The 27664-nt window shown below is 42.6% G+C and overlaps 1 protein-coding gene across 1 annotated transcript in view; it reads left to right on the forward strand.

The window, feature by feature from the left end:
* Positions 1-26574, forward strand: part of LOC145406407 (synaptotagmin-15-like) — a 124275-nt gene extending 97701 nt beyond the window's left edge. The window contains exons 5-7 of the mRNA XM_080277566.1: positions 4707-4775; positions 10744-10882; positions 26450-26574. Coding sequence (XP_080133692.1) covers positions 4707-4775; positions 10744-10882; positions 26450-26574 — 333 coding nt within the window. The remainder of the gene's footprint in view (positions 1-4706; positions 4776-10743; positions 10883-26449) is intronic.
* Positions 26575-27664: the final 1090 nt, after the last annotated feature.

The following is a 27664-nucleotide window of genomic DNA, read 5'->3' on the forward strand; positions in this document are numbered from 1 at the left end:
ATTATAACCATCATCAGTCAAATAATACGCCGGTATAGTTCAAAATATCTTAAACCTTCAGCGGCAATAACAGAACGTATGCGACCCCTAAGTCTACTAATACCAAGTCGGATCACTTCCTTTTAAAACAGCTCCAAGCTCGCGTAGGGGGCGGAGCATTGGAGTGACGTTGACTGGCTCTGGCATGAAACCCCAGTGTTCAGTTGACTCCTGTCTATGACGGTGAGTATATGCTTGCCCCACTTATCAGACCATGACACATTTTCAGTCCGGAGAAGTGAGGGAAAGGACTGAAATGTGTGAGGGAAGGTGTAGGGGTGAGTGAACCTACTGCTATATTACAGGGTTAAACGAGTCTGCGCTTCTTCCCCTTCTTCATTTTCTCTTATCATAAATGTTTAATTTGAGTCTGCCCTTTTATACATTTTCTGTTATTTAAGCCAGCTGACGTCACACAAGCCACGCCTCCCTGCGCGCTGACAGAAAGTGAACCGACTTAGTATTAGTAGACTTAGTGCGACCCTTTACACTATGTGGTGTCGAGAGACAGTGGGATGGGGGTCAGTATGGTTAGGGAATATTATTATGTTCATTATACTGTTAAAATATATGAATATTACTTCCAATTCTGTCCCACAAAATGCCCTCAAAGTATGATCGAAGACAAAACATCCATGACTTTTTATTAATGTATGTGCAATATATATATATATATATATATATATATATATATATTGCAAATACCACTAAAATTCCTCAGGATCTTTTAGAACACATTGTCAACTTCATTTTTTTTTTTTTTTTTTTTTTGTTAATGAACGCTTTAGCTCAAAAAATAAGAGTGTTATGGTTGTTTAAAGGTTGGCAAAGCTTGAGCGCATTTTTTGGGACATTTATAACTTTGTCTGTTTCCCCCACGTAATGCGGGGTTCCCTTGTTGCTGTTGGTCGGCCACCATATTAAAGAACCTTGCATTATGTTTTCCATTCCTTTCTGAACATTCCTAATTTAAAGTTCTAAGGATTTTCCTAGACTCTGGATTTATGATGACTGAAAGTTTAAGAAGAAGGGATAGAGAAGCAGTATCCTATATTTATGGTGCTGCATTGCTTACCAATAAACCTCAAATGCTTTCTTAGGTATACGTATTCATTAGCACATTCTAGTTTTTCATTTACTGTTTTAATGGAAAGATCTGGACGTGTCTGTTAAGTGAACCTTTCGTCTTTGTAAAGTCCATCTCCGAGCATACTTTCAGACTTTCCCTGTTTGCCTCAACTATTATTTCTTGTAATTCTTTCCCTGATTAACTATATTATATTATATTATAGTATATATATATATATATATATATATATATATATATATATATATATATATATATATATATATATATATATAATTATTCATTTGCTCACCATCCATCAGTCCATAATCAATTGCTCACCACCTGCATTTAATCCTTTGCCATTCTAGTCTAAATTTCCGAAAGCATCATCTAGCAACCAGTGAATCATCTAGGCTAAACAATGTCTCCTTATCTATTACCTCTTTATCGGCATTTTTGTCTATATTTAGTTAATGATAGTCATATATATTATCTTAATAAGTATCTCCAAGGGTACTTTACAATAAACTTCTCCATCTTGTTCATAAGTTCGTCTCCTCACTATTGATTTTTTTTTTTTCATAATCAGTAAAGGCTATACACAAAGGTTTCTAATATTCTGAAGTTTCCTTAGTCAACTGGTTAATAACTTGATTATGGCCTGCTGCCGAGTTGCCACAATAGGTCCACCTTGCTCTCTAGGCTGCATCTATAATAAGATTAATTCGTTTTGACTGTCAAAGAAGTTTGTGCACAGTGGGAGGAAGACTTGCTGGATGGTATTTGTTTAAGCTTTTAATGCTGCATTTTTGTGCAGCAAAATAATAGATGCATCTTTCCATGATCTGGGTGCTCCTTTGGCTTCCAAGCATTACTTAAACAGTTTTCATAATCTGCATAATGCAATGTAACCTGCAATCTTAATAAGACAGATGGTGAATCTCTCATCTCTTCTTCTTATACATCTCTTCATTCTCCTCAAGGCCTTATTTACTTCTGATAGGTGTGTCCAATATTTCTTTTTCTTGAGTTGAATTATCGATTATACTATACTACTGTAAGGCTTTAAAGAAAATATTCTTGCTATATTAGTAACTTTATTTCTGTTGTTTGTTGCTTGTCGAAGCAACACAACTGGTTTCTTCCTGTGCCAGACTTCCACTTAATTACCTTCAGATTTCCTTTATTCCTAAAAATATCTTAAATTCTGCTATCCTTTTTTCTTTTTATCTAATATTTCTGCTTCATTGTAACATTTCCTTATCCTTATAAAAACGTGTCTGTTTTTTCTTTAGTTCATTAGTACGCTCTCAAAACTTAATATTGTTGTTCTGAGTTTCCTAACTTATATTTCTGGAGCCGTTTCGTGTACTGCATTTGTGAAGTTTCTGTTTCGTCAGGTCACCACACGATAATGTGAAGATATAATGTATTTACTTAGTTTCATTTTTTTTCCATCAAATCTCCCTCTTTCAAACACTTTTCAGTTTGATACCACTGCTTTATGTCTCCATCAATTTGCTTCAGGCTTACTCCAGTTGTTGTTAGGATAAATAGCCCCTAACACTCTTTGTTCATATTTGAATTTAGGCTTTTCAATGAGTTTTATGTGTCAAAGGTCAAACCATACAAGCTCACAAATTTTGGGATATGTTCTTGTATGTTCAGTAATCATAATGGCAACTGGCAGAGAGGTGTGTCAGTGCGCAACAGCTGTGTTGATGTCATCTTGCATCCCTTTGGGGATATTCACAATATTTTTTGTCTCATCCATTAATTGCAACTATATATATATATATATATATATATATATATATATATATATATATATATATATATATATATATATATGCATGTAGCAAACTGAGCTCCATTGTCTTCTCTCTCTCGCAGCTACCAAAGCTGACTGATTCCGTCACATTTGCCTCGCCCCTCTCTTTTCTTAAATGAAGTATAACCTGACCATACTATTCTATGGTCGCTTCCTACGCTCTCCACTGCACCAATATATGTTTCATCACTGAAAATGAATTAAGTCCTATTCTTTGTTTCAACATGCGGTTCTTTCCAATTATACTTAATATATATATTTTTCTTTTATTAGAATATGGTATGAATCATCTTAGACTATTCTTCTTTGCAAGTTCCACTATACTCATTCTTTTTTTTTTTTTTTTAAATCGAGGCGAAGATTCACTTGACAGATTGGTGATGATTGGCTGAATGCAACATTACATTATAATCTCTTTACTGGTTGGCATTATTAGTTGACAAGATATATCTGAGGGGGAAATTTGGGTTAGTAAATGTTATTCGGACATGTTGCGGGCAGCCAGTCATCACCAACCTGTCAAGTGCAACGCCTCAGTAAAAAAAAAAAAAAAAAAAAAAAAAAAAGAGTAGCATTTCGCCCCTCGCGTTCTGAATACGCATTCCGAAATGTCCTAATCCTTGCCTAGTTTTGTACTGGTCTCCCATCACAACGTATACCGGGTTTTATGGGTTTTCGTTGCTTCCTCTGCATCTACAAAAAACTTTTTTTGTTTCTTCTCTATGGGGTGATGTTGAAGCATGTATTTGGATTAACTTCATCATTATTAATAGGTCTACTACTCTTTCGGTGTTACTGAAAAATTCTTCATTCATTTATATGTTCATTGATAGAAATCCTGCACCATATTCCCTCTTTTTCTTATATGCCTCTAGAAATCACAATAAGTGAAAATCAAGCAGTTCTAAGAATACCTCACCTAGCACCTAAAATTCTGACCTCACTAAAACCTGTAAAATTCAGTTTCATTTCTCTCATTTCTGCATGAAAAATAGTAAAGATAGCTTCACTCACAAGAGTAAGGAGACTGTACGTTTCAAAGTTCAGTTTCCAGTGGCAGTTAGATTGTAATTGTCAGGGAAAGTCATTATTGGTATGGGAATAATTCTAGATCAGCGATGTTATTTCTGCACATAAACTGTCCGTTCGCCTTCTAGTTCTTTTTGAACAGACGTAAATCAGCTATCATTGTCAGCTCTCCAGGATGACTTGAACCCCGAGGTTAATCTAAAAAACATCCATATTATACAGTAAAAAAAAAAAATGGATTACATAGAGTAACAAAGAAACTTATCCGGTACCCTCAGTCTTATTTCAGTATTCAGTGTGCCAGTTACCAATCGCGTATATTAAATTTTATGCTTAATGCCCACACGGGTAATTTCTCAGTGTGTATATCGCTGGGTAAGTGATTTAGCCGTATACTGAGAGGGATCTCTTCAAAGGTTAAAGTAACTGAATGGTGGTGACAGGAGTAAAACATAATACGCATCAGTATTATAGCTCCTCCACAAAGGCAGCTCCCTCCCAAGTCGTCTGGCAGTACCAGAAATGGAACATAAATATTATGACGCCGTAAATATAGTGATTATGTGGTGCAGGTACCGCCTCAGTCCAGACAGTGACATGAGAAATCGTGTGTGTGTGTGTGTGTGTGTGTGTGTGTGTGTGTGTGTGTGTGTGTGTGTGCTGAAACTCACAAAGCTATATTTTTCATGACTATATCATGTAACCTAACTACTAATGGCACTTTCTTTGTAATTTAAGGTTGACAAGGAAGTACGGCAGGACGTCAACGAGTTCCAGGCAAGGGTGTCACTCATGCAGCAGGCCAAGGTACTCAGATCAACCCACCCTCCTAACCACATCCTTTAATCTCTTTCATCTTACATTGCACACCGTCCTCATCTCATCTCACTAACCTCATCTTACACATCCCCTTACCTAACATTACCTCACATACCTTACATCACACATCCTCTCCGCCACACATCATACAGCCTTCCCACATCACATTTCACACCCTCTTCGCCACAAGACACACACATCCTCCCCATCACCCATCACACACCTTCCCACCACGCATCACACACCCATCCCACCACACAACACACACCCTCCCTACCACACATCGCACACTCTTCCCACCACACATCACACGCCCTCACCACCACACAATACACACCCTCGCTACAACACATCACACACACTTCCCACCGCACATCACACACCTTCACCATTGCACACCTTCCCCACTACACATCACACACCATTCCCACCACACACAACACACCATCCCCACTACACACCTTCCCCACCACACCACACACCCTTCCCACCACACATCACACACCCTCCCAACTACACACCTTCCCCACCACACATCAAACACCCTTCCCACCACACACCACACACCCTCCCCACTACACACCTTCCCCACCACACACCACACATCCTTCCCACAACACATCATACACCCTCCCCACTACACTCCTTCCCCACCACACACCCTTCCCACCATACATCACACACCCTTCCCACCACACATTACACACCTTCCCAACCACACACTACACACCCTCCCCATCACACACCACACACCTTCCCCACCACACACCACACACCTTCCCCACCACACACCACACATCCTCCCCCTCTCCACCACACACCCTTCCCACCGCACATCGCATACCCATCCCACCACACATCACACACCCTCCCCACCACACATCACACACCCTTCCCACCACACACTCTTCCCACCACACATCACATACCATTCCCACCACACATCACACACCCTTCCAATCGCACATCACACACCCTTCCCACCACACATCACATACCCTTCCAACCATACACCCAACCCACCACACATCACATACCATTCCCACCACACATCACACACCCCTTCCACCACACATCACATACCATTCCCACCACACATTACACACCCTTCCCACCACACATCACATACCCTTCCAACCACACATCCAACCCACCGCAGATCACATACCATTCCCACCACACATCACACACCCTTCCCACCGCATATCACATACCATTCCCACCACACATCACATACCATTCCCACCACACATCACACACCATTCCCACCACACATCACATACCATTCCCACCACACATCACACACCCTTCCCACCGCACATCACATACCATTCCCACCACACATCACATACCATTCCCACCACACATCACATACCATTCCCACCACACATCACACACCCTTCCCACCACACATCACATACCCTTCCAACCATACACCCAACCCACTACACATCACATACCATTCCCACTACACATCACACACCCTTCCCACCGCACATCACATACCATTCCCACCACACATCACATACCATTCCCACCACACATCACATACCATTCCCACCACACATCACACACCCTTCCCACCACACATCACATACCATTCCCACCACACATCACATACCATTCCCACTACACATCACACACCCCTCCCACCACACATCACATACCATTCCCACCACACATCACATACCATTCCCACTACACATCACACACCCCTCCCACCACACATCACATACCATTCCCACTACACATCACACACCCCTCCCACCACACATCACATACCATTCCCACTGCACATCACACACCATTCCCACCACACATCACATTCCATTCCCACCACACATCACATTCCATTCCCACCACACATCACACACCATTCCCACCACACATCACACACCATTCCCACCACACACCACACACCATTCCCACCACACTTCACATACCATTCCCACCACACATCACATACCATTCCCACCACACATCACACACCCTTCCCACCACACATCACACACACCCCACCACACATCACACACCCTCATCACCGCACATCACAAACGCACCGAATTCACCTCACAGTTAAGAGTCGTTTAATGCATCTTGAAACAAGCCAGGTGTGCTGTGTTCATTTCCTTTTTGGTTTAACTGGCTTAATGCTGAGTCTGTGTGAGTTTATGTAGGTTCTTCATGCATTCCTCTCCTACTCTAGTTAATGCTCCTAATTGTAAATCAGGGTATCATTAATGTTTACGACCAGGGAAGTTATCTTTAAGTACCGTAGTTATACTCTTTTCTTCTTGCACCTTCTGTCCTAGTCGTCACGTCAACTCCTTCAGTATTTCCATAGTTAATTCCGTATCATATCTAAGATGGTCCTTTCTGTGCTCACTACCTGATTTATATCCCGAGATTGGTAACTGTTAATATCTACCTTATCTCAGGTACACTTCAACGCACTCGCTCACTGCTTAATACCAAACCACCCCACCTCACACCCATCCACCTTACCTCAGGCACAGCACATAACCTCATACCCACCCTACCTCAGTCACAACACATAACCTCATATCCACTCTACCTCAGCCACAACACATAACCTCATATCCACTCTACCTCAGCCACAACACATAACCTCATACCCATTCTACCTCAGCCACAACACATAACCTCATATCCACTCTACCTTAGCCACAACACATAACCTTATACCCACCCTACCTCAGTCACAACACATAACCTCATATCCACTCTACCTCAGCCACAACACATAACCTCATACCCATTCTACCTCAGCCACAACACATAACCTCATATCCACTCTACCTTAGCCACAACACATAACCTCATACCCACCCTACCTCAGTCACAACACATAACCTCATATCCACTCTACCTCAGCCACAACACATAACCTCATACCCACACTACCTCAGTCACAACACATAACCTCATACCCACCCTACCTCAGTCACAACACATAACCTCATACCCACTCTACCTCAGTCACAACACATAACCTCATACCCACTCTACCTCAGCCACAACACATAACCTCATATCCACTCTACCTCAGCCACAACACATACCCTCATACCCATTCTACCTCAGTCACAACACATAACCTCATACCCATTCTACCTCAGCCACAACACATACCCTCATATCCACTCTACCTCAGCCACAACACATACCCTCATACCCATTCTACCTCAGCCACAACACATAACCTCACACTCAGACTACCTCATCATAACACATCACCTCACACCACGCTACATCACACCCACTCCACCTTACACCCACCTTACCCTACACCCACCTTACCTTACACCTACCCTACTTCACATGTACCCTACCTCACACCCACCCTAACTTACACCCACCCTGTTTTACAACCACCTTACTTTACACCCACACTACCTCACATGCTTTCTACCTCACATCCACCCTACTTGACTCCCACCCTACCTTACACCCACCCTACCTTACTCCTACACTACCTCACATCCACCCTACTTCACATCCACCTTACCTCACACCGGTCCTACCTTACAAGTACCATGCCTCACACCCTTCCTCTCTCATATCCACCCTACCTTACACCTACTCTACCTCACATCCATACTCTACCTCACATCCACCCTACTTTACATCCACCCTGCCTTATATATTCCCTACCTTACACCCACCCTGCCTCACATCCTTACTGACTTACCCCCACCCAACCGTTCACCCACCCTGCCTCATATCCTCCCTACTTTACACTCACCCTACCTTACACCCATCCTGCCTCACATCCATCCTACCTTACACCCACCTTACCTTACGTCCACCCTTCCTCATATCCACACTACTCACATCCACCCTACCTCACCCATCCTTCTTCACATCCATTCTACCTTACATCCACCCTACCTCACACCCACCCTACCTCACACCCTTGCTTCACATCCTCTCTACCTGACATCCTCCTACCTCATGTTCTCTCTGCCTCACAACCTGCCTTCATTGCACCTTCCCTACCTTTCACCTTTCATCCCTTACAGCGTCTCTAGCGTTGGAGGGAAGCCTACCCTTGGTGGCACTGTGCAACCTTAGGCGAAGAGGTGCGGACGTTACTTCGACCTTCGAGAAAAACTTCCGCATCAAGCCCCTCGTCCTGCGGCTGCGATAGTCATCAGCCTGTGGGGCTCCTTCTCCCGCGTGGGGAAGGGGGGGCTGCTCCCTACGTCGTTTTTACAAAAAGGAAATGACACTCCGGTGGTCACTTTCTTCCTCTTAACCTTTTCCGAAGCATTGAGACCAGTTCCGGGACCCCAAGACGATAACTTCGTCCAGTTTGCTCCCTACCCATTATGCACACAAAATGAACACATGCATCTGTTCGATGCAACTTTTGCGTACAATGATTTCACGCCACATGCACGTACACTTTCAAAATCTAACAACACAACACAACATGGGTATGTGACAAATGCACCACATCCACAAACACTCCTCCTGTCAAGCCACATACAATTTCCCCCACCCACTCCAACAACCGACCTTCTCATACACCTCTGCCACTACAGTTCAGCCCTGCACACAAAAACTTCCGCCCAGAGCTATGTAACACCTCGATCAGAACACTGTACTGCAACCCCCCTTCTTGATAGTCATCCATCACAGGTTGATTTCAATAGAGCTGATCGAGTTCACTTAGCTGGGCATAGACCCGGATATCACCCAGCCCTCCTCAGTTAGCAGCTTAGATTTGAGGTTGGGTGGAATCACAGATGATACGTGTCCCGCTTGTACAATAGGACTACAATACAGTACATGAGGGTCCTAAGGGAACACTGCACAACACTTGCCACACTCTGATGCAGGCACAATCAACGGTGTAGAGAAACCTAGGGATGGCCTCATGGGGACAGTTATTTACCTGCGGTCGAAAGTTCTGCTAGGCCAGGCAGTCCGAGGCTGGGCAAGATCAACACCATTAACACCTTTCTTTGTACAGTACAACATCCCTGCCTCAACCACATTCGCTGAAATACGTGAAGAGTACAATGTCTCTAGTGTGAAAGTAATTATAAACAGTACATACATTATAAGAACACAGTCGGGATATTACGTGTTTTAGCTGTCCTCCATTTAACTGGGCTCGTCCTTTAAGAAAAAAATGTATCAGATGAGGTCACTATATTCATTACCGTCTTGCTGTTGAACCTGTTTGCATCATCCGCCACTTAAATGTTCGTTCTTCCCTTTCACTACGATTGTTTCTTTCACGTTATTGTTATTGTAAGACTATTTCATTCAACTTAAAAAGGAGCTTTACAAATGAGGGGTTTAGTGAGGGTTATATCTTACATTTCTACCTCCAAAAATCTATCAGAAGCTGAATGAAGTGGTACGTAGATAGAGATAAAAATATAAAAACAGATACTTGTACATACATACGAGTACATACATACACTCATTCATACCTACATATGTACTGTACATAAACAGCTCCATAGCAGAGGGTGCAAAATTTCAGGAAAAATTCTCTATATTATCAAATGAAACAGTAATCCAGGCATTTACTCTGTTTGGTGCTGAACCTATTTTACTCTAGAACGATAGTCCTGCCTGAAACAGTGTTGTGGTTTGATTGTATTTTTTTGTTATTTTCTTGCCATGTAAACGACTGATTACAGCTTGGTGTATGGTCAGTAGTTACAAGTTGATGTAAGGAACTAGATAATGACTATATGCAAATATGGAGTGGAGGATTCATGACTTAATGGTAATGCAAAACACAAGTGAGTGAAGATTTTGTTTATGCTACACCCTTATGCCGCAGATCTGAGGGCATTCTGAATGTCCTATACATACAGTACTTATGCTAACAATCTAAAGAAAGCGAAATCTTTGCTACCTACACCTGTTTAATGTACCGTACCCCCTATCTCATAGGCATGTCCCTCAACAGGTGGTGAAGACGAAGAAGACGAGTGTGGTGAAGTCTGCGGACTCCCCCTCCTTCCATGAGAGCTTCCATTTCAAAGTGTCACCGGACGTCCTGGACACCACCTCCCTCAGCGTCCTCATCACCACGGGCAAGAAGACAGGTGAGACAGAGCAATTCAGGCAGAGGTTAATAAGGCAAACAGGTATAGAACAGAGATTATATTAGACAGTAGAGGATGTGGGGAAGGCATAGAATGTACTCACGTTACATGTAAATAGTCATGAACGAAATGAAAATGAAGATGAGGTAGAAATGGTTAGGGCACTTTACAAGCTACTCACTGTCGTGTCAGGACAGATTATAATAAAGATTACTCATTAGGTAAATGCAGTAATGAACGACGAAGTTTACTAAAAATTATATCGTTAGTAATGACTGGGTGACGAAAGAGAGAGCTGACACCGGTCCTGTACATAATGTAATGGGTCGCTATGGAGCATTGGGGGAGAAAATTAATGGTAGGCGACTGAAAGACATGTACTGATTTAGTAACACGTGTTTTAAGAACACAGATGCACACAAATACATACAGTATGGTACACAGGGAACAGAGACACTGCAGAAAGGAATCAAATTGATTACGTATTCGTAGAGGGAATGGTGCTAGGGAGCGTTGTTGATACGAGGTCTTATCATTTGATTGTGGTATACAAGGTTAAGCTGAGAGGAGCGAGAGGGATAGAGCGAGAGGACCAGTCAGTGCGAAAAACTGAAAGGGAAGTTGAAAAACAAATTAGTGACAGATGATTAACAGGTTATAATGATGGAGGAGTTGGAGTCAGTGAACAGGGAGCTAATGAATTAGGACAGCTTGTGGAATACATAAAGGCAATGCTTTGTTAGGAATGTCAGATCTGTGTGTGGTATTGCGAGGTGAGCAACTAAGAAGACTGATATAGAGTGATGGAACTGAAGAGGCTGAAAGAGCAGTTGAAGAAAAGGAGATGTGGCTGGAGTGGATGCAGGAAAGGGATTCAAATGAAAGAAGAAGAGATTACTCTGAGAGTAAAAAGCATGCAAAGAGACCAGTAAAGAGGAAAAAGGAGGCAACCGATGATCTTAGAAGAAAAAATTAGTGCTCCCATCATCCACCTACTTAGTGTAGCAGTACTTTGTTTATAGGGTAGCTCTACATTGAGTGACATGCCAAATGATTTCCTGTAAACCAGAAAACCATTTACAACGCTGGGTGGTAGCCTTATTACTAACCAACACGTGTTCCCTACGTGACAACAAGTGGGTTGGAGGAGGGTTAGTGCCCCTCCCTGGAAAACAACTAACTAAAAATAGGAACAAGAAGCCTCGGGCCAGGACTGACCAGAAGGTGACGACTAACGACCGAAAAAAGGACATGGTATGATTGCGACATGGAATGCAAGGGGTACAAATGATGACGTGAAAGAGAGATTGTCCAGGTGCTTGAGGGTGCAAAAGTGGATGTATGTGGATTAACTGAAACTAACTGGAGGGGTGAGAGTATGAAAGAATGGGAGAATGGATGGGGTATATGCGCAGGAGTAGGTGAGAATGAGAGGGCAAAAGAAGGAGTGTGTATTGTTGTGTGCAAGAGATGGAAGGAGAAAATAAGAGAGTATGGATCAGTTGGCTCAAGAACTGTGTGAGTAAGATTGAAAGATGGACTACAAATGTGGACGACTGTGTGTATGCGCGAACGCAAGATCAAGCAAGCAGAGTGAAAGAAGAGGTTTGGACAAATGTGGAAGAGTGCATAAGAAAGTTTGAAAGGAATGAGAGTGTTTCTGGCTGGAGATATGAATGGTAAAAATAGGAAATGTGAAGGTGGATGGAGTAGTTGGTGAGTGGGGTGTGCCTGCAAAGATAGATGAGAATGGCAGTGCTCTAGTGGACATTTGTGGCGGGAGGGGGTTAGTGATAGCCAATACCCTATTCAGACACAAAATGATTCATAGGTATACGTGGCGAGTGATGAGAAGGGTGAGTGGTGAACTGAATGAACGGAAGGCAGTGACTGATTATGTGTGTGTGGATGATAGAATGAGAGGGGCACACCCAGGGGGGTTTCCTGGTTGCCCGGAAACCCCCCTCAGTCTGATTCCTCCAATTACTGCAAGGTGTGGTCTGACCAGGCCTATTTCGACAGTCAGACTTCACCCCCCGCCATGATAACTTTCATATACCTGAATCATCTGAATTCAATTCAGCACTGCCATACAATGTCAAATATTGATGATGTCTGTTTAGTAAGTTATGATATGATTTGTGTTGTTATGATGAGCGTTTAATAAATTTGCAAGAGCGTTAAAGCAAAAAAAAAAAAAAAAAAATTCTGAGAAGCCCACAGTACCCCTCCCCCGGGACCTACAGCTGTATGGGTTTGCTTTGCTCACAAGGACTTGTCAATAATTTGGAAACCTCCCCTACTCAGTTTCTGGGTGCGCCCCTGAGTGTGTAATGGATGCATGAGTATACTGTATAGAGGCTGGGGGAGTGGACTTTCTGACCGCCACTTGGTGGTGGTGAAAGTTAAGGTTGAAATGAAGTGGAGGAATAGAGGAAGGTAAGGACAGGAGGAAGTAGTTCTTATAAGGAGGGTGGAAAAGTTACGAGAGGATGGAAAAAAAAAAAAAAAGGCAGAATGTAAGAGAGAAGTGGAGGAGCGATTGGGTAAATATGATCTGGAGAAAATGGAGAACATGGAATGTGTGTGCAAGATATTCACAGAAGAAATCTGTGCAGCATGTGAGGTGGCGTGTGGAGTGAAGAGAAGACGAAAGGGGGTGCAAGGAACAGCATGGTGGAATGAATAGTTGAGAGAGGCTGTGGCACAAAAGAAGAAAGCATATAGTGAGTGGATGAGAAAAAAAGAGGTGTGGAGGAAGCTGGGAGACAGAGGAGAGTTTTATGTAGAGAGAAAGAAAGAGATGAAGAGATTAGTCAGAGACAGTAAGGAGAGAGTGGATGATGAATTTGGAAGGAAATTGAGTGTAATGTGGAGGGAATGTAAGAAAATATTTTGGAAAGAGGTAAAAAGAGTTAGACAGGGTGTTAAAGAAGTTAGTTGGGGAGTGAAATATAAAAAGGTAGATTACTAGCGGAGAAGGGAGAAAAAATGAGCAGATGGAGAGAACACTTTAAGGAAGTGCTGATCATAGAGAATGAAAGAAATGCGATTTTAAGTGGGTGGGGAATGGCTGAGAGAAGGAGGGATGTGAGAAGACAAGAAGAAATCAGTAGTATGGAAGTTGTGGATGCAATGAAGAAAGTCAGAACTGGAAAAGAATCAAGAATTGATGGAGTGTGTGGTGAAATGCTGAAGCCTAGGGGAGAGATAGTAGTAGAATGAATGTAGAAGATGTGCAGATTCGCCTGGGAGGAAGGTAAAGTCCCGGAGGATTGGAATTCAGATATAATTATTCCCCTGTACAAAGGTAAAGGGGAAAGAGAAGTGTGTTCTAATCATAGGGGCATTTGTATCCATACTGTAATAGGAAAAGTATATGGTAGGATACTTATTGTCAGATTAGGGAAATAACAGAGGAATTAGTTGGAGAAGAACAGGGAGGTTTTAGGCAGGGAAGAGGTTATGTAGATCATATATTCATTCTTAGATCTTTAGTGGAAAAGTTTCTAGAGAAGAGAAAGAAGTTGTTTGCGGCATACATAGATTTGGAGAAACCATATGACAGGGTGGATAGACAAGGATTGTGGAAAGTATTAAAAATATATGGAGTAAATAGGAAGTTGTTGAATGCCGTGAAGAGTATGTATGAGGGTGCTAAGGCTGCAGTGAATTTTTCTGTTTGAAGGTTCGTTTGAAACAGGGATGTGTCATGTCTCCATGGTTGTTCTATATGTATATGGATGGGATTATAAAAGAGATACAAGGTCGTGCAGTGGATGTTGGAGCTGCCCTAATGAGAGAGGGTAGCGTTTGGAAACTCCCTGTACTGTTGTTTGCAGATGATACTGCATGGCTTGGTGGATGAGTTTGGGAGAAAGCGTAAGAAACGAAATCTAAAGGTGCAAGTAGAGAAGAGTAAAGTTATGGTCTTCGAAAGAAGTGAAGTCACTGAATGTACAGTGAGGCTGGATGAAGAGGAACTGGAAAATGCGAGTGCATTTAAGTACTTGGGTAGTGTGATGAGTAAGAATGGAAGTTTAGAGGGTGAAGTGCTTGAAAGGGCACAACAAGGCAGAAAGGTTGCTGGTTCTTACAGGGAAGTGAGCATGGGAGTAAAAAACTTACTGCATGACAGTATCATGATGCCAACTCTAACTTATGGATGTGAAGCTTGGACCTTATTGGAGGAACACAAGTCAAGTGTGAGAGCAGTGGAAATGAGTTATTTGAAAGGAGCATGCGGAGTCACATGGAGAGACAGACTGACAAATGAGAAAGTGAAGGAGCATTGTTGTGTGGATGTGGATATGATAGGAAGCGTTAGGAGAAACACACTGAGGTGATTTGGCCATGTGGAGAGGATGGAGAGCGAGAGACTGACGAGGAGAGTGTATGTGAGTGAGTTGGAGGGGGTGGGAGAGGAAGGGGGAGGCCAAGGATGAGGTGAAGGGGTGGAGTGGAGAGGAATATGAGAAAGGGGGGTGTGGGCTGGGAGCAGGGTAGTGAAATGGTGGGGGACAGGGCGGCATGGAGGCGATTTGTTTGTGGCCACCCCTTACGGGATTAGGGCGTCTGGCAATAGACAGACCCTGAAAATAGGAAACTCTTCTGGAAAAGAGGTGGGAAAATGTAGAAGTGCATGTTGAAAAAAGTGAAATTGTGAAGAATGAAAATGGAAAAATTCTAGACAATGGAAGTGAAATAAGGGGCAAATGAATAGAATATTTTGAAAGGCTGGTGAACTGGAATGGCGAAAGTAGAAAGGTTGTAACCATGATTGGTTTCTGTGGTGTGCAAAGGAATGTAGTGCCAGGGAAAGTGACACTGGCAGACCTGACGATTGCTATGATACAGCTGAAAAAAGGCAAAACAGCATTTGTTGATGAGGTGTAGGAGTATCCAGAGTTAATAAAGTGTAGCAGAGAGAGTGGAATGAAGTGTTTTTTAGAGATAGATATGAAAGCATGAATTAGTAAAGTGGAGGGAGGCTGTGATTGTGCCTCTGGACAAGAATAAAAGTGACAAAGTGAGTGCAGTATTGCGTGGCATAAGTCTTTTGGGTGTTGTGCACTAGGTATAGAAGAATTATCATAGAAAAAAGATATGTCAGAAGGCATGGTTAGTAAAGAATAGGGTAGCTTCGGAGTGGTACAAGATGCGTGCTTGAAATATTTGCAATGGAACAGGTAGTATAGAAGGCTTGTGGGAACGACTATAAGGTATGTGTGGCATTAATGGTTCTTGGAAAAAAACATAAGAGAAAGCAGATATATAAACTTGTACTCTGGGAGGTTTTGCGTTCGTATAGTATGATGTAGATGATAACCTGCTGAATGCCGTTGATTTTTTTTTTTTTTTTTTAATGGTGATGCACGCATTAGGGTGAGCGAGCGAGACAAGGTTGTGTGATGCCCCCCATGACTGTTCGGTAAGTAAATATATCTTTATATATATATTTATATATATATATATATATATATATATATATATATATGAGTTTTTAAAAAATCATGGAGAGAGGGATGCCGTTACTAGTAAAAGGTGAAGGATGGATTATCTCAGATCAGACGAGTGTGCAGATGATGCAGTGTTGTTTGCAAATAGGGGACAAGAGCTTGGTAGACTGGTGCAGTTTTGCAAATTTCTCCAAGCACTATGCCTTAAAAGTATATTAAGATAAGAGTAAAATGATGGTTGTTGGGAAAGATGGTGCGATATTATGGAGAATGAACTACAGACTTTAAATACCTGGACGGAGTGATAGAAAAGAAAGGCAAACGTGAAAAAAATAAATAAATGAATAAAAGAAACGTGGAAAGCAGAGTGGCAATGGGAAGGAAAGGGGCTGGTGCAATGAAGGCCTTGATAAGGAACAAAAGCCTAACTGTGGTGGCTGCTTGCATGAAGTTGGTTTAGTGCCTACTCTGCCATGAGGGTATGTGACTATGGTGTGGAATGAAAATGAAAAGTCAAGAGTAGAAGCAGTGGAGATGGGACGGCTGAGGAATGTATGTGAACTGCGGAGAGTGGATAGGATAAGGAATAATGTGAATCCTGAAAGATGTGGAGTAATGAAATCCGTGGGCACACAGTTGAAGAGTGTATGCTTAGATGATATGGTCATGTAGAGAGAATGGGTGTGAACAGAATGGTGAAAAAAAGATTTATCTGAGTGAGTTGAAGGTGGGAGGAGGCGTGGTAGGCCAATAATGGGGTAGACAGATGTGGTAAGTGTGTGTGTGTGTGTGTGTGTGTGTGTGTGTGTGTGTGTGTGTGTGTGTGTGTGTGTGTGTGTGTGTGAGAGAGAGAGAGAGAGAGAGAGAGATGGAAGGTGACATGTCTAGGGAGCTGACAAGGGATCTAGCTGCCTGAATGAATTTTGTACGGAAGAGTTTATAACATGGGTTTACCACACTTCTTTCTAACCTGACAGTTATCGAACTGACTCTGATTGGTAAATATGAAGCTATGTGTGGACAGGTGTACCTATCAAGTGAAGCCAGGACTTCGGAGAACTGAATGGTAAATGAATGGGCGCGAGAACCGTGCTGTTGAAGACTTCTCTCACTGTCTTATTCTTCCTTTTCCTGGATTTCTGTACCCTACATAACCCCATCTGCAGCTTTAAAAAAAAAAAAAAAAAAAAAAAAAAAAAAAGAGGCAGGATGCTGCTGCTGCTGCTGCTGATGATGATGATGAAGATGATGATGAAAAAAAGTTACAAGAGGCACGGTAGATTTGTTTATCTGGAGACTAAATATTTAGCCATGAAGCTATAGGGAATGTATAAATAAATATTTTAAAATTATGGATGTGAGAAAAGAAACATCACTGCATAATAACATCCAACAGTCATTTACTTTTTTACAACCCATTACAGGTAAAGACGCAACAGACCAGAGTATGCCGTCAACAGTCAGATTGAATTAGGTGAAATTTTGACCCTTAACACATCTGGCAAAGGACGTTATTTCGTTTAATTTTTCTTATTCGTTAGGTTAATAAAATCGACTGGTGACAGCATGAATAAAGTGGCAGAGATATTATAATGTGAAAGAGTTAATGAAGCGAAATGATGTTCAACAAAGTATTGTTGCAGTAATATACAAAGTGTGAATCAGACAATTTACCAGGACATTTTAAAAAAGAAGAAGGACGGGAGAGAGGCAGTCAGTGAGGACATTCTGTGATTCCCTCCCGTGTAACTCCAAGAAACAACTACTTTATACATTTTAATCTCTACAGAACTATGACGACATGTAACATGATAGCTACAACGACGCGACCGTAGCGCCGGGAGAGTTACATGCCTGTCTTCGTCTGTTTGCTGGCATATACTGTATATATATATATATATATATATATATATATATATATATATATATATATATATATATATATATATATATATATATATATATATATATATCACCCCATAAGCCGTTTGAGTGTCCACTGCAGGACCGGCCTATCCCAACCGAAGAGGGGACGATGCAGCCAATGTATCTCTACCAAGTGGCTTAGGCTGTCTGGCAGAGATTGTATGTATGGTAAGAAGTGCTTGTAAGTGTGATTATAGTGTTGGAGTGGCTTTGGATGTGTATGTAGTCTGTGAACCAAGTGTAATCGGCCCGCGCAGGCCGACTGGGTGCAAGCATACTTTTATGGTATGCGACACTGGTTCAACCACAGCACCCCTTATGTCCGCCAATGTAGTACGTGGTCAGAAGAACGCTCCCGAAGTTTATTACCCTGGCAGAGGGCGAACCCTCTTTCTTCCGTGAACGAAAACGCACACTTTACCACTGTACCACAGAGGCTCCACATATATATATATATATATATATATATATATATATATATATATATATATATATATATATATATATATATATATATGGTGGATGGGGGTGCCCATCATCCACTCACTCAGTGTGGAGATGCTATATAACCTCTACACTGAGTGACAAGCCAAATGGTTTCCTGTACCCAGGATACCATTTACTACGCTGGGTGGTAACCATATGACCGGGGCTTTTGATAGGGTTAAGTGTCCCCCAGATTCCCCTATCCCAAATCATTTAATCATGGCACTTGTTTCAGAGAGCCTTGGAGGGCCCAATACCTGCCCGGGGCCCCAACCAAATGGGGAGATTCCCATGGCCTTGTGGAATGTGAGGGGTGTGAATGAGGAGAGCAAGAGGATGGAAGTGATGAATGTGTTCAAGAGTGCAAGATATTCCGTGATGGCATTGTGTGAATCGAGGATGAATGGTTGTGAAGTGGAGGAGTGGGAGGGTGTGAAATGTGTAAGATCAGGCATGAATTGGCGAGGAAGATGCGAGGAAGGAGTTGCTTTGTTGATGAATGAGGTGTGGCAGAGTGGAATGAGACTACAAACGTGTCAGTTTGAGGTGTACTGTATTTATGTCAAGTTCAAGTTTGAGAAGGTGAAAGTTGCGGTGATTGTACTGTATGCACCACGTGAGGACAGGAGTGAGAGAGAGAAAGACACGTTTTGGGATGAGCTGGATGAAGTAGTGGGAGAAATGTCAAGGAGCTATAAAGTGATCATAATGGGTGATATGAACGGAAGAGCAGGCACTGGTCCTGAGGATACATAATGGGTTATAATGGAGTACCAGGAGAAAATGTTAATGGGAAGCGACTAAAGGATATGTGTCAGGAGAGGAGGTTTTGCATTTGTAACTCGTATTTCAGACATAAAGATGCATGTAAATGTACATGGTATAGAGGGAACGGGGATCGCGTTGGAAGAAGCCCGACTGATTACGTGCTCGTAGAGAGGACAATATTGGGAATGGTTGCAGACACAACATGGCTGCAGAAACTCACCGGTTGCTTCAGCAAGCCTTTGGTGACAATGATATGTCCCAGAGCAGAACATTTTTCTGGTTCAAGCGGTTCAGGGAAGGACGAACGTCCATCGAAGACGATGAATGTTCTAGACGAATGTCAACAGCAACAACACCAGAAAACATTGGAAATGTTCGTCAGGCTATCCTTGCATATCGTAGACGAACTATCCATGATTTTTTTTGATATCGTTGGACTGTCTTATGGGAGCGTGCAATGCATTTTGTCTGACATGTTGGGCATGAGAAGCATTGCCGCAAAATTTGTGCCAAGACTGCTGAGTGATGAGCAGAAGGCACATCGCATTGCAGTTTGCACGTAGTTCAAGAATCAGGTCAGAGATGATGCCACCTTCATCTCCAAGGTCATAACTGGTGATGAATCATGGGCGTATGGTTATGATCCGGAGAAAAAGCAACAGTCATTGCAATGGAAGTCTCCCAATTCACCGAGGCCGGAAAAAGCACGTCAAGTTCGCCGCAAAGTCAAGTCGATGGTGATCGTTTTCTTCGATATCCACGGGATTGTTCACAAGGAATTCGTCCCACCCAGTCAGTATGTCAGCGGAAAGTTTTACTGTGGAGTTTTGCAGTGTCTGAGGGAGAACATCCGCCGCAAACGCCCAGAATAGTGAAAGACAGTGGAAGAACAAAGACTGGGTCCTGCATCATGACAACGCCCCCGCCCACACATCAGTTGTTGTCCAGCAGTTCCTGGCTTCCATTCCCTACCCACTCTATTCGCCTGACCTTGCCCCCTGCGACTTTTTCCTATTTCTCAAGCTGAAATTACGACTGAAAGGGCGTCGATTTGACTCGATTGAGGAGATCCAGACAGAGTCGCAGGAGGTGCTCAAGACCATCACGCCTGAAGCCTTCCAGGGATGCATAGACTTGTGGAAAAAACGCTGGGACCACTGTGTACATGCCCAAGGGGACTACTTCGAAGGCGACAGTGAGAATTAGGAGGTAAGGTAACTTATTTTCCTACAATATTCAAATTACTGGAACTTTTGGGTAGCATCTCGTATATACAGTACGTATATATATATATATATATATATATATATATATATATATATATATATATATATATATATATATATATATATATATATATATATATATATATTATTCCACGGGAGAGAGAGAGAGAGAGAGAGAGGACCTACACGGAATCTGGAACAATGGTTGAGGACCATCAGAGGAACAAGGGCTATAATAATTTTGAGGTATAAAAGGTCAAAGGTCATGGTGATGGCTATGAGAAAATTAAGGTTTGGATAAAATTACAGTGAATTTGGAATACTGATTAAGGACAATTACTAGAACAAGTGACTGGCTTCTGAGCTAATGAAGTCAAAGGTTTGGCGCTTTGCATGTCAAAACATGGCGCCAATGTTGAACTCGCTGTGTGTTCCTTCACGTTCCTTCATGATTGCTCCAGTTGACTGAATGCAACTTCAAAAAAGACCCCGTGTAGCGAAGAAATTCAGTAAAGCTATAACTACCCCCTTCAGTTTGAAAAGCCTTTCAAATATGTAAACACTCAACCAAAGAAAACAAGAACAGAAAACAAAAAGACGTCATTGAATTGAGGATGATAAATAATAACACTGCGTGGAAGACTGGTGGTTCTCCTACTTTATTCTAATTTCCTTTCCCTGCTTCTGGGTCCTGTCAGCCCCACTCCTTGGTGGAAAGTAAGACAAGGATGATGATGATAATGTGTAACAAACAATTAGGAGGTGTGCAAATAGAAAAATATATATGTTTGGAAATTAAATATCTAAACTGAGAATAATCAGTGAAAGTAGATTATTAGAGGCTTCCAGGAGCTCCTGCATTCCCTGTCGCCATTTTTCACATTCCTCATACTTTCTTTAAAGTGCATGTAACCCAGTATTCTAAACACCAGGAAAATGACCCAAGATGTGGACTCAACTAATTTGTTGGTCAAAACCTGCATACAGCTTGAAGGGATTCTGCATATTGTCATACCGGTATTCATGACACATAATTCATATTGATTCGTGACAGTATACTCTGAGTCATTAAAACCAAGTACTTCCTTCCACACATCAGTCCCCCCTGTGGCGGGGGGGACACAACCTGGCCGCACTATGGGGTGGTGCTACTACTCTGCGGCCGGGTTGTGTTAGGAAGAATACTGCCACCGTATTCCCTGCGTGTCGTAAAAGGCGACTAAAAGGGGCGGGGTGAGGGGACTAGGGACCCCCTCCTCTGTTTTTTTAGTTCCTAAAAAGAGACAGGCCAGAGAAAGGGACGGGGGATGGAGTTATCCCCGTACCCTGAAGATTGGGTCTATGAATGTGCGTGGATGTAGTACAATTGAGGCTAAAAGGGAGGAGATTGGGAGAATGTTTGTGAGAAGAAAGTTGGATGTGTTAGCTTTGAGTGAAACGAAGATGAAAGGGAAGGGGGAATATATGTTTGGAAGTGTGAATGGAAGATTGTCAGGTGTTGATAGAGGAAGGGCAAGAGAAGGTGTGGCCTTGTTAGTGAGTCCGGAAGTGCAGCAGTGTGTGATTGAATGGAAGGAGGTGTCATCGAGACTGATGTGGGTGAAAGCGAAATTTGAACGTGAGTTGTGGGTGTTTGTGAGTGCATATGGGCCTGGTAGTGAAAGGGATGAACAAGAGAGGAGTCTTTCTGGAATGATGTTGATGAGTGTCTGCAGAGTTTTGGAGCGAATGTGAATGTGGTAATGATGGGAGATCTGAATGCTAGAGTGGGAAATGTAGCAGTTGAAGGCGTAGTTGGTATGCATGGTGTGCCTGGAAGAAATGAAAATGGGGAACGAATGATAGCGATGTGTGTTGAGCGAGAGATGGTGATTGGGAATACGCTGTTTGAGAAGAAAGATATTTATAAGTATACATGGGTGAGACAGGAGGGTGGAAGGGTTGTTGATAGAGCCTTGATGGACTATGTGGTTGTGTCTAGGAATGTAATAGGAAGATTGTTGGATGTGAGAGTTCTGAGAGGGGAGGGTGGAGGTATGTCTGACCACTACCTGGTGGAGGGAAAGTTAAGAGTAGGTAAGAGATGGGTGAGAGCTAGGAGGGTTAGGTGTGGCAGGAAGGTTTTGAAAGTGAGTGAGTTGGATAAAAGAGAGAAAAAGATAGAGTATCAGGAGAAATTGAAAGATGAGTGGAACGCAGTGAAAGATCGGGAAAATGGCAGTGCGGAGGAGGAATGGCAGTTGTTTAAGAGTGCTGTGGTGGAGCATGCAGAAGAGGTGTGTGGTGTGAGACGTGTGGGTGGTGGTGTAAGAAAAGGAAGTGAATGGTGGTGCGAGGAAGTAAGTATGGCTGTGGCTGAGAAGAGACGTGCATATGAAGTGTGGCTGCAGAGGAAGGATGAGATGTCATATGAAAGGTATAAGGAAAAGAGGAATAGAGCGAGAAGGGCTGTGCGTGATGCTAAAGTGGCAGCAGATGAGAGGTGGGGTAGGCGGCTGACAGAGAATTTTCAACAGAATAAGAAAATATTTTGGAAGGAGGTGAAAAGGGTGCGAAAGGGAGAGTCTGGGAAGGAAGAACGAGTAAAAGCAGAGGATGGAAGGATGTTAATTGAGATGGATGCAGTAAGGAAGAGATGGGCAGAGTATTTTGAAAGATTGTTAAATGTGGAGGAGGAAAACGTGGCTGAGATTGTGGCAGATAGAAGGGTGCAAGGAATAAATGTGTTGGGAGAGTTGAATGATTCTTTGATCACGAAGGAGGAAGTGGAGAAGGCAGTAAAGGAGATGAAAACAGGGAAAGCTGCAGGTATGGATGGGTGTGCTGTGGAATGCCTGAAGGGTGGTGGAGTGACTATTGTTGACTGGTTAGTAAGATTATTGAATGTGTGCTTTGAGAAAGGTATGGTGCCAATTGACTGGGCAAGTGCTTGTGTGGTCCCGTTGTATAAAGGCAAGGGTGATAAGTATGAATGTACTAGCTTTAGGGGTATAAGTCTGTTGAGTCTTGTAGGTAGTGTATGGTAGAGTGTTAATTATGAGAGTTAGAGAGGGTACAGAGGGAGTGATTAGTGATGAGCAGTATGGCTTTAGGAGAGGGAGGGGATGCGTTGATCAGGTGTTTGCTGTGAGACAAGTGTGTGAAAAGTATTTAGCGAAAGGCAAGGATGTGTTTTGGGCATTTATGGATTTAGAGAAAGCGTATGATAGAATTGATAGGGAGGCTTTGTGGACTGTTTTAAGATTGTATGGACTTGATGGTAGGTTACTAAAAGGGGTGAAAAGTTTTTATGTAAATAGTAGAGCGTGTGTAAGAGTGGGAAATGCTGTGAGTGATTGGTTTCCCGTGAGAGTGGGGCTGCGACAGGGATGTGTGATGTCGCCTTGGTTGTTTAATATTTACATGGATGGTGTTGTAAGGGAGGTGAATGCAAGAGTTTTAGGTGGTCTGAGTCTGGTAAATGTTGATGGAGGAGAGTGGAATCTGAAGCAACTGCTGTTTGCAGATGATACTGCATTGGTGACTGATTCAGAGGAGAAATTGAGACAGTTGGTAGAGGAGTTTGGAAGGGTGTGTGAAAGGAGGAAATTGAAAGTAAATGAGAATAAGAGTAAAGTGATGAAGTGTACGAGGTTGATAGATGGTAGGGGGATGAATATAGTTTTGAATGGTGAGTTGCTTGAGGAGGTAGATTGTTTTAAATATCTAGGGTCACATGTTGCTGTGGATGGAAGAATAGATGCAGAAGTGAAGTTTAGAATTAATGACGTAGGAAAGGTGCTGGGAGGAATGAAAAAAGTGTTTAAATGTCGTTCGCTTAGAATGGATGTAAAGAGAAGGCTGTATGAGGGTGTTGTGGTACCGACTGCGTTATATGGGGCTGAAACATGGAATATGGGTGTAGCAGAGAGGAAAAGTTTGAATGTAATGGAGATGAGATGTCTGAGGAGTATGTGTGGAGTGACGCGTATGGATCGAGTGCGAAATGATGAAGTGCGAAGGAGAACTGGAGTTGTTCGGGAGATGGCTGGTAGAGTTGAGCAGAGGGTGTTGCAATGGTTTGGGCATATGGAGAGAATGGATAATGAGCGATTGGTGAAAAGATAACTAGATCTGATGTGAGAGGTGTAAGACTGAGAGGAAGACCACGAATAGGATGGATGGACAGTGTGAAGAGAGCGCTGGATGCGAGAGGGATGTCTGTTGAGCAAGGAAGAGTGGCTGTGCGTGACAGAAATAAATGGAGAGAAATTGTGAATGAATAAGTGATGACGCAGCCCTGAGGGGATATTCTCCCGCATTTTGGTCTGATCAGCTAGTCAGGTCAGGTGCGGGTAAGGGGATGGGTCTGTTATGATGTGGCAGGGGTAAACCAGTTCTGCTGTCGGGCCCTGCTGTGGATGTCACTGCTTGCATTGCGCAGTTGACCCTTGTGCGGTGTGATGCGGTGAGGATCTGTCCGTTCTCCCCTTTGGGGCTAAGATGCGAATGAATGTGTTTGAATGGATGAGTAAATGGAGAGTGAGTCGTCCTGTCTCGGCTACCTCCCTTTCCTTGGGGGAAGCAGCCTAGGTATATAGATAGATAGATAGACTTCCTTCCAATATCCACTAATGATATATCACTACCACTACAAGTTACATGCATGGGCTCCTTTTATGTACTGTCTTTCACTTAATAAACATATGGTTTATTATAATCCCAGATTACAAAGATTGCGGCTAAATTTACGTATGAACGGGTCCAGAATAGATCTGGCTTCACAGTATCAGTACTTGGCCTCAGCCTTCTTCAGAAGGCTTCAACTGCCTCCTTCTGGGGCTCGTCAACTGCTTCCATCTAGAGCTCACGACTAGACGTGCTCCCCACTCATACTCTGATTTCACTATGATTCCCTTTCGTGAGTGTTATGTTGTTGTCAGCATATCTGGCTTTGATAAATAACAACCATGTCCAGAGCTTGGCAGTCTTATCCCGCAGCTATTAGCTTCCCCCACAATATGCTGTCGTTCCTACCCTACTCCCTTTTTAAAATTAACAGCACATCTTATACCTTAAGTAATATTCATTAATTTATGCAGTGTTTATACCTTAATCAGAGTAAATCATTACTGTGTCAATTCATGTAACTTTTATACCTTAATCGGTGTAATTATTCCATGTCTTAGCTACTGTAAGCCATTTTTTATTAGCAGAACGTGCAGCGATAGTAGTCTGTTTTCACTTTCCAATTTATCTAAGTTTGTTAAATACGTACTTCAAAGATTTTTCAAATTAATTCGAGTATAATTTTCAACTAACGGACGACTTTTGAGGAAAGCTGTTGTGCATACATTAAACACTACAAACGAGGCAAGGTAGAATTTCCATGAAGATAAAAAGGCAAAACAGACTAATTGCTCTTTCGTGTATCCCACATCCTCGAGAAAGTAAAGACGAATTCTTTATTTATAAACCCAGTACACGTTGTCACTGCAGCACAGTTATTAACACAGGAACGTGGTAGGAGATCTGGTGATGATCAGATATCTATAAGTGTCCTCATGTGCAGGCGTCCCTTCTCATATATCTCATTGCTTCTAAGTGCTACATAATTGTAAGAGAATATTTGATCCATAAAGAAAAAATGTATGTATATTTGCGAGATGATATAATTGTTGGTGGTGATGGATGTTTGTGACATGTTTGTGATGTGTCCACAGATAAGGTTGTGGGCCGGGTGCAACTGGGATCCTTCATGTTTGCGAGAGGCCGCGCCCTAGACCACTGGAACCTCATGTTATCCAAGAAACGGGAGCACGTCATCCAGTGGCACACCCTTTCCTAGGCTGTCGCTCAAGCCACCTTCATCGCGGAGGCAGCAACCTAATTCCACCCTTGCCTACGCTGTTACCCACATCTCACACTTGCTTAAGATGTCGTGCAGGTTTCACACAAAAGTGCTGCCACCCAAGCCTTCCTGTATTGCATTGCTAACTGTATTCCTTCCCTGTCAGTGACTTTACTTGCATTTTGGCTACCACTTCCGGTCCTTATTATTTTATCTGCCATCCTTATCCATACCACTGTCCTCACTCACACTACCCCCTCCCTCTTAAGCTATCCTCCCTCACCTGACACTACGGATTACTCACTTTTCGCAGGCGAGATAAGCCCCGCCTCATGACACACCATATCCAATTACGGATTAGGCATGATCTAACAGAAAATTCTCGGACGTAGTTCATACAGTTTTAGCTGCAAGTACTGACAAATTTCCCGCTTATTCGGTGCTTTTACCAATATTATCGTCATCGTTCAATGCAATAATACATAAGCAAGGTAGCCGGCAGGTGACAGAAGGCCTAGGCGGTAATAATATTTTTAACTCCGACTCTAAGCAAAGATTCTCGATCGTTTTTCAGCTTTTGTATACCTATAGTGAACATAAAAGGGCATGAAAAAAAGTAAATGTGGAGTTTTTTCCTGTGCGCTCAGAGAAAACATGGAAACTGCATACCTAATCCCGCGATTTGTATGCCAGTTTCATTGAAATCCATGTGCTCACTTTCCCCTGTTTCTGATGATTTTTATTTCTGGGAGGGAGGCTAACCCCTCCAAGAATCACTGGGAGGGACATGCACCTCAAATACCGCATTGCGAGTGGGAGTTCAATGTACTACAAAGAGCAAAGCCATATCTGCAATCCTTTCACAAATTCTTTGAGCTTTTAATTTGTTGAGGAGGGCTGATCCCCTTAAATATCATGGATGGAAAACTGCATATAACCGAAGACCTTCCCGGTAACCAAATGAACTCACCTGGGATGTGTCATTCAAATCTTTCCTTTAAAACTTTCATTATTATTTATATCGCATTAAGGATGAGAGTCCATTGTACAACATGAACTAAGATGTCAAACTTGCATCTGCTTTCCT

This window comes from Coenobita brevimanus, chromosome 70 (genome assembly GCF_032717465.1).
Source record: "Coenobita brevimanus isolate Jiangsu-jjx chromosome 70, ASM3271746v2, whole genome shotgun sequence".
In the NCBI taxonomy this organism is placed as follows: Eukaryota; Metazoa; Arthropoda; class Malacostraca; order Decapoda; family Coenobitidae; genus Coenobita; species Coenobita brevimanus.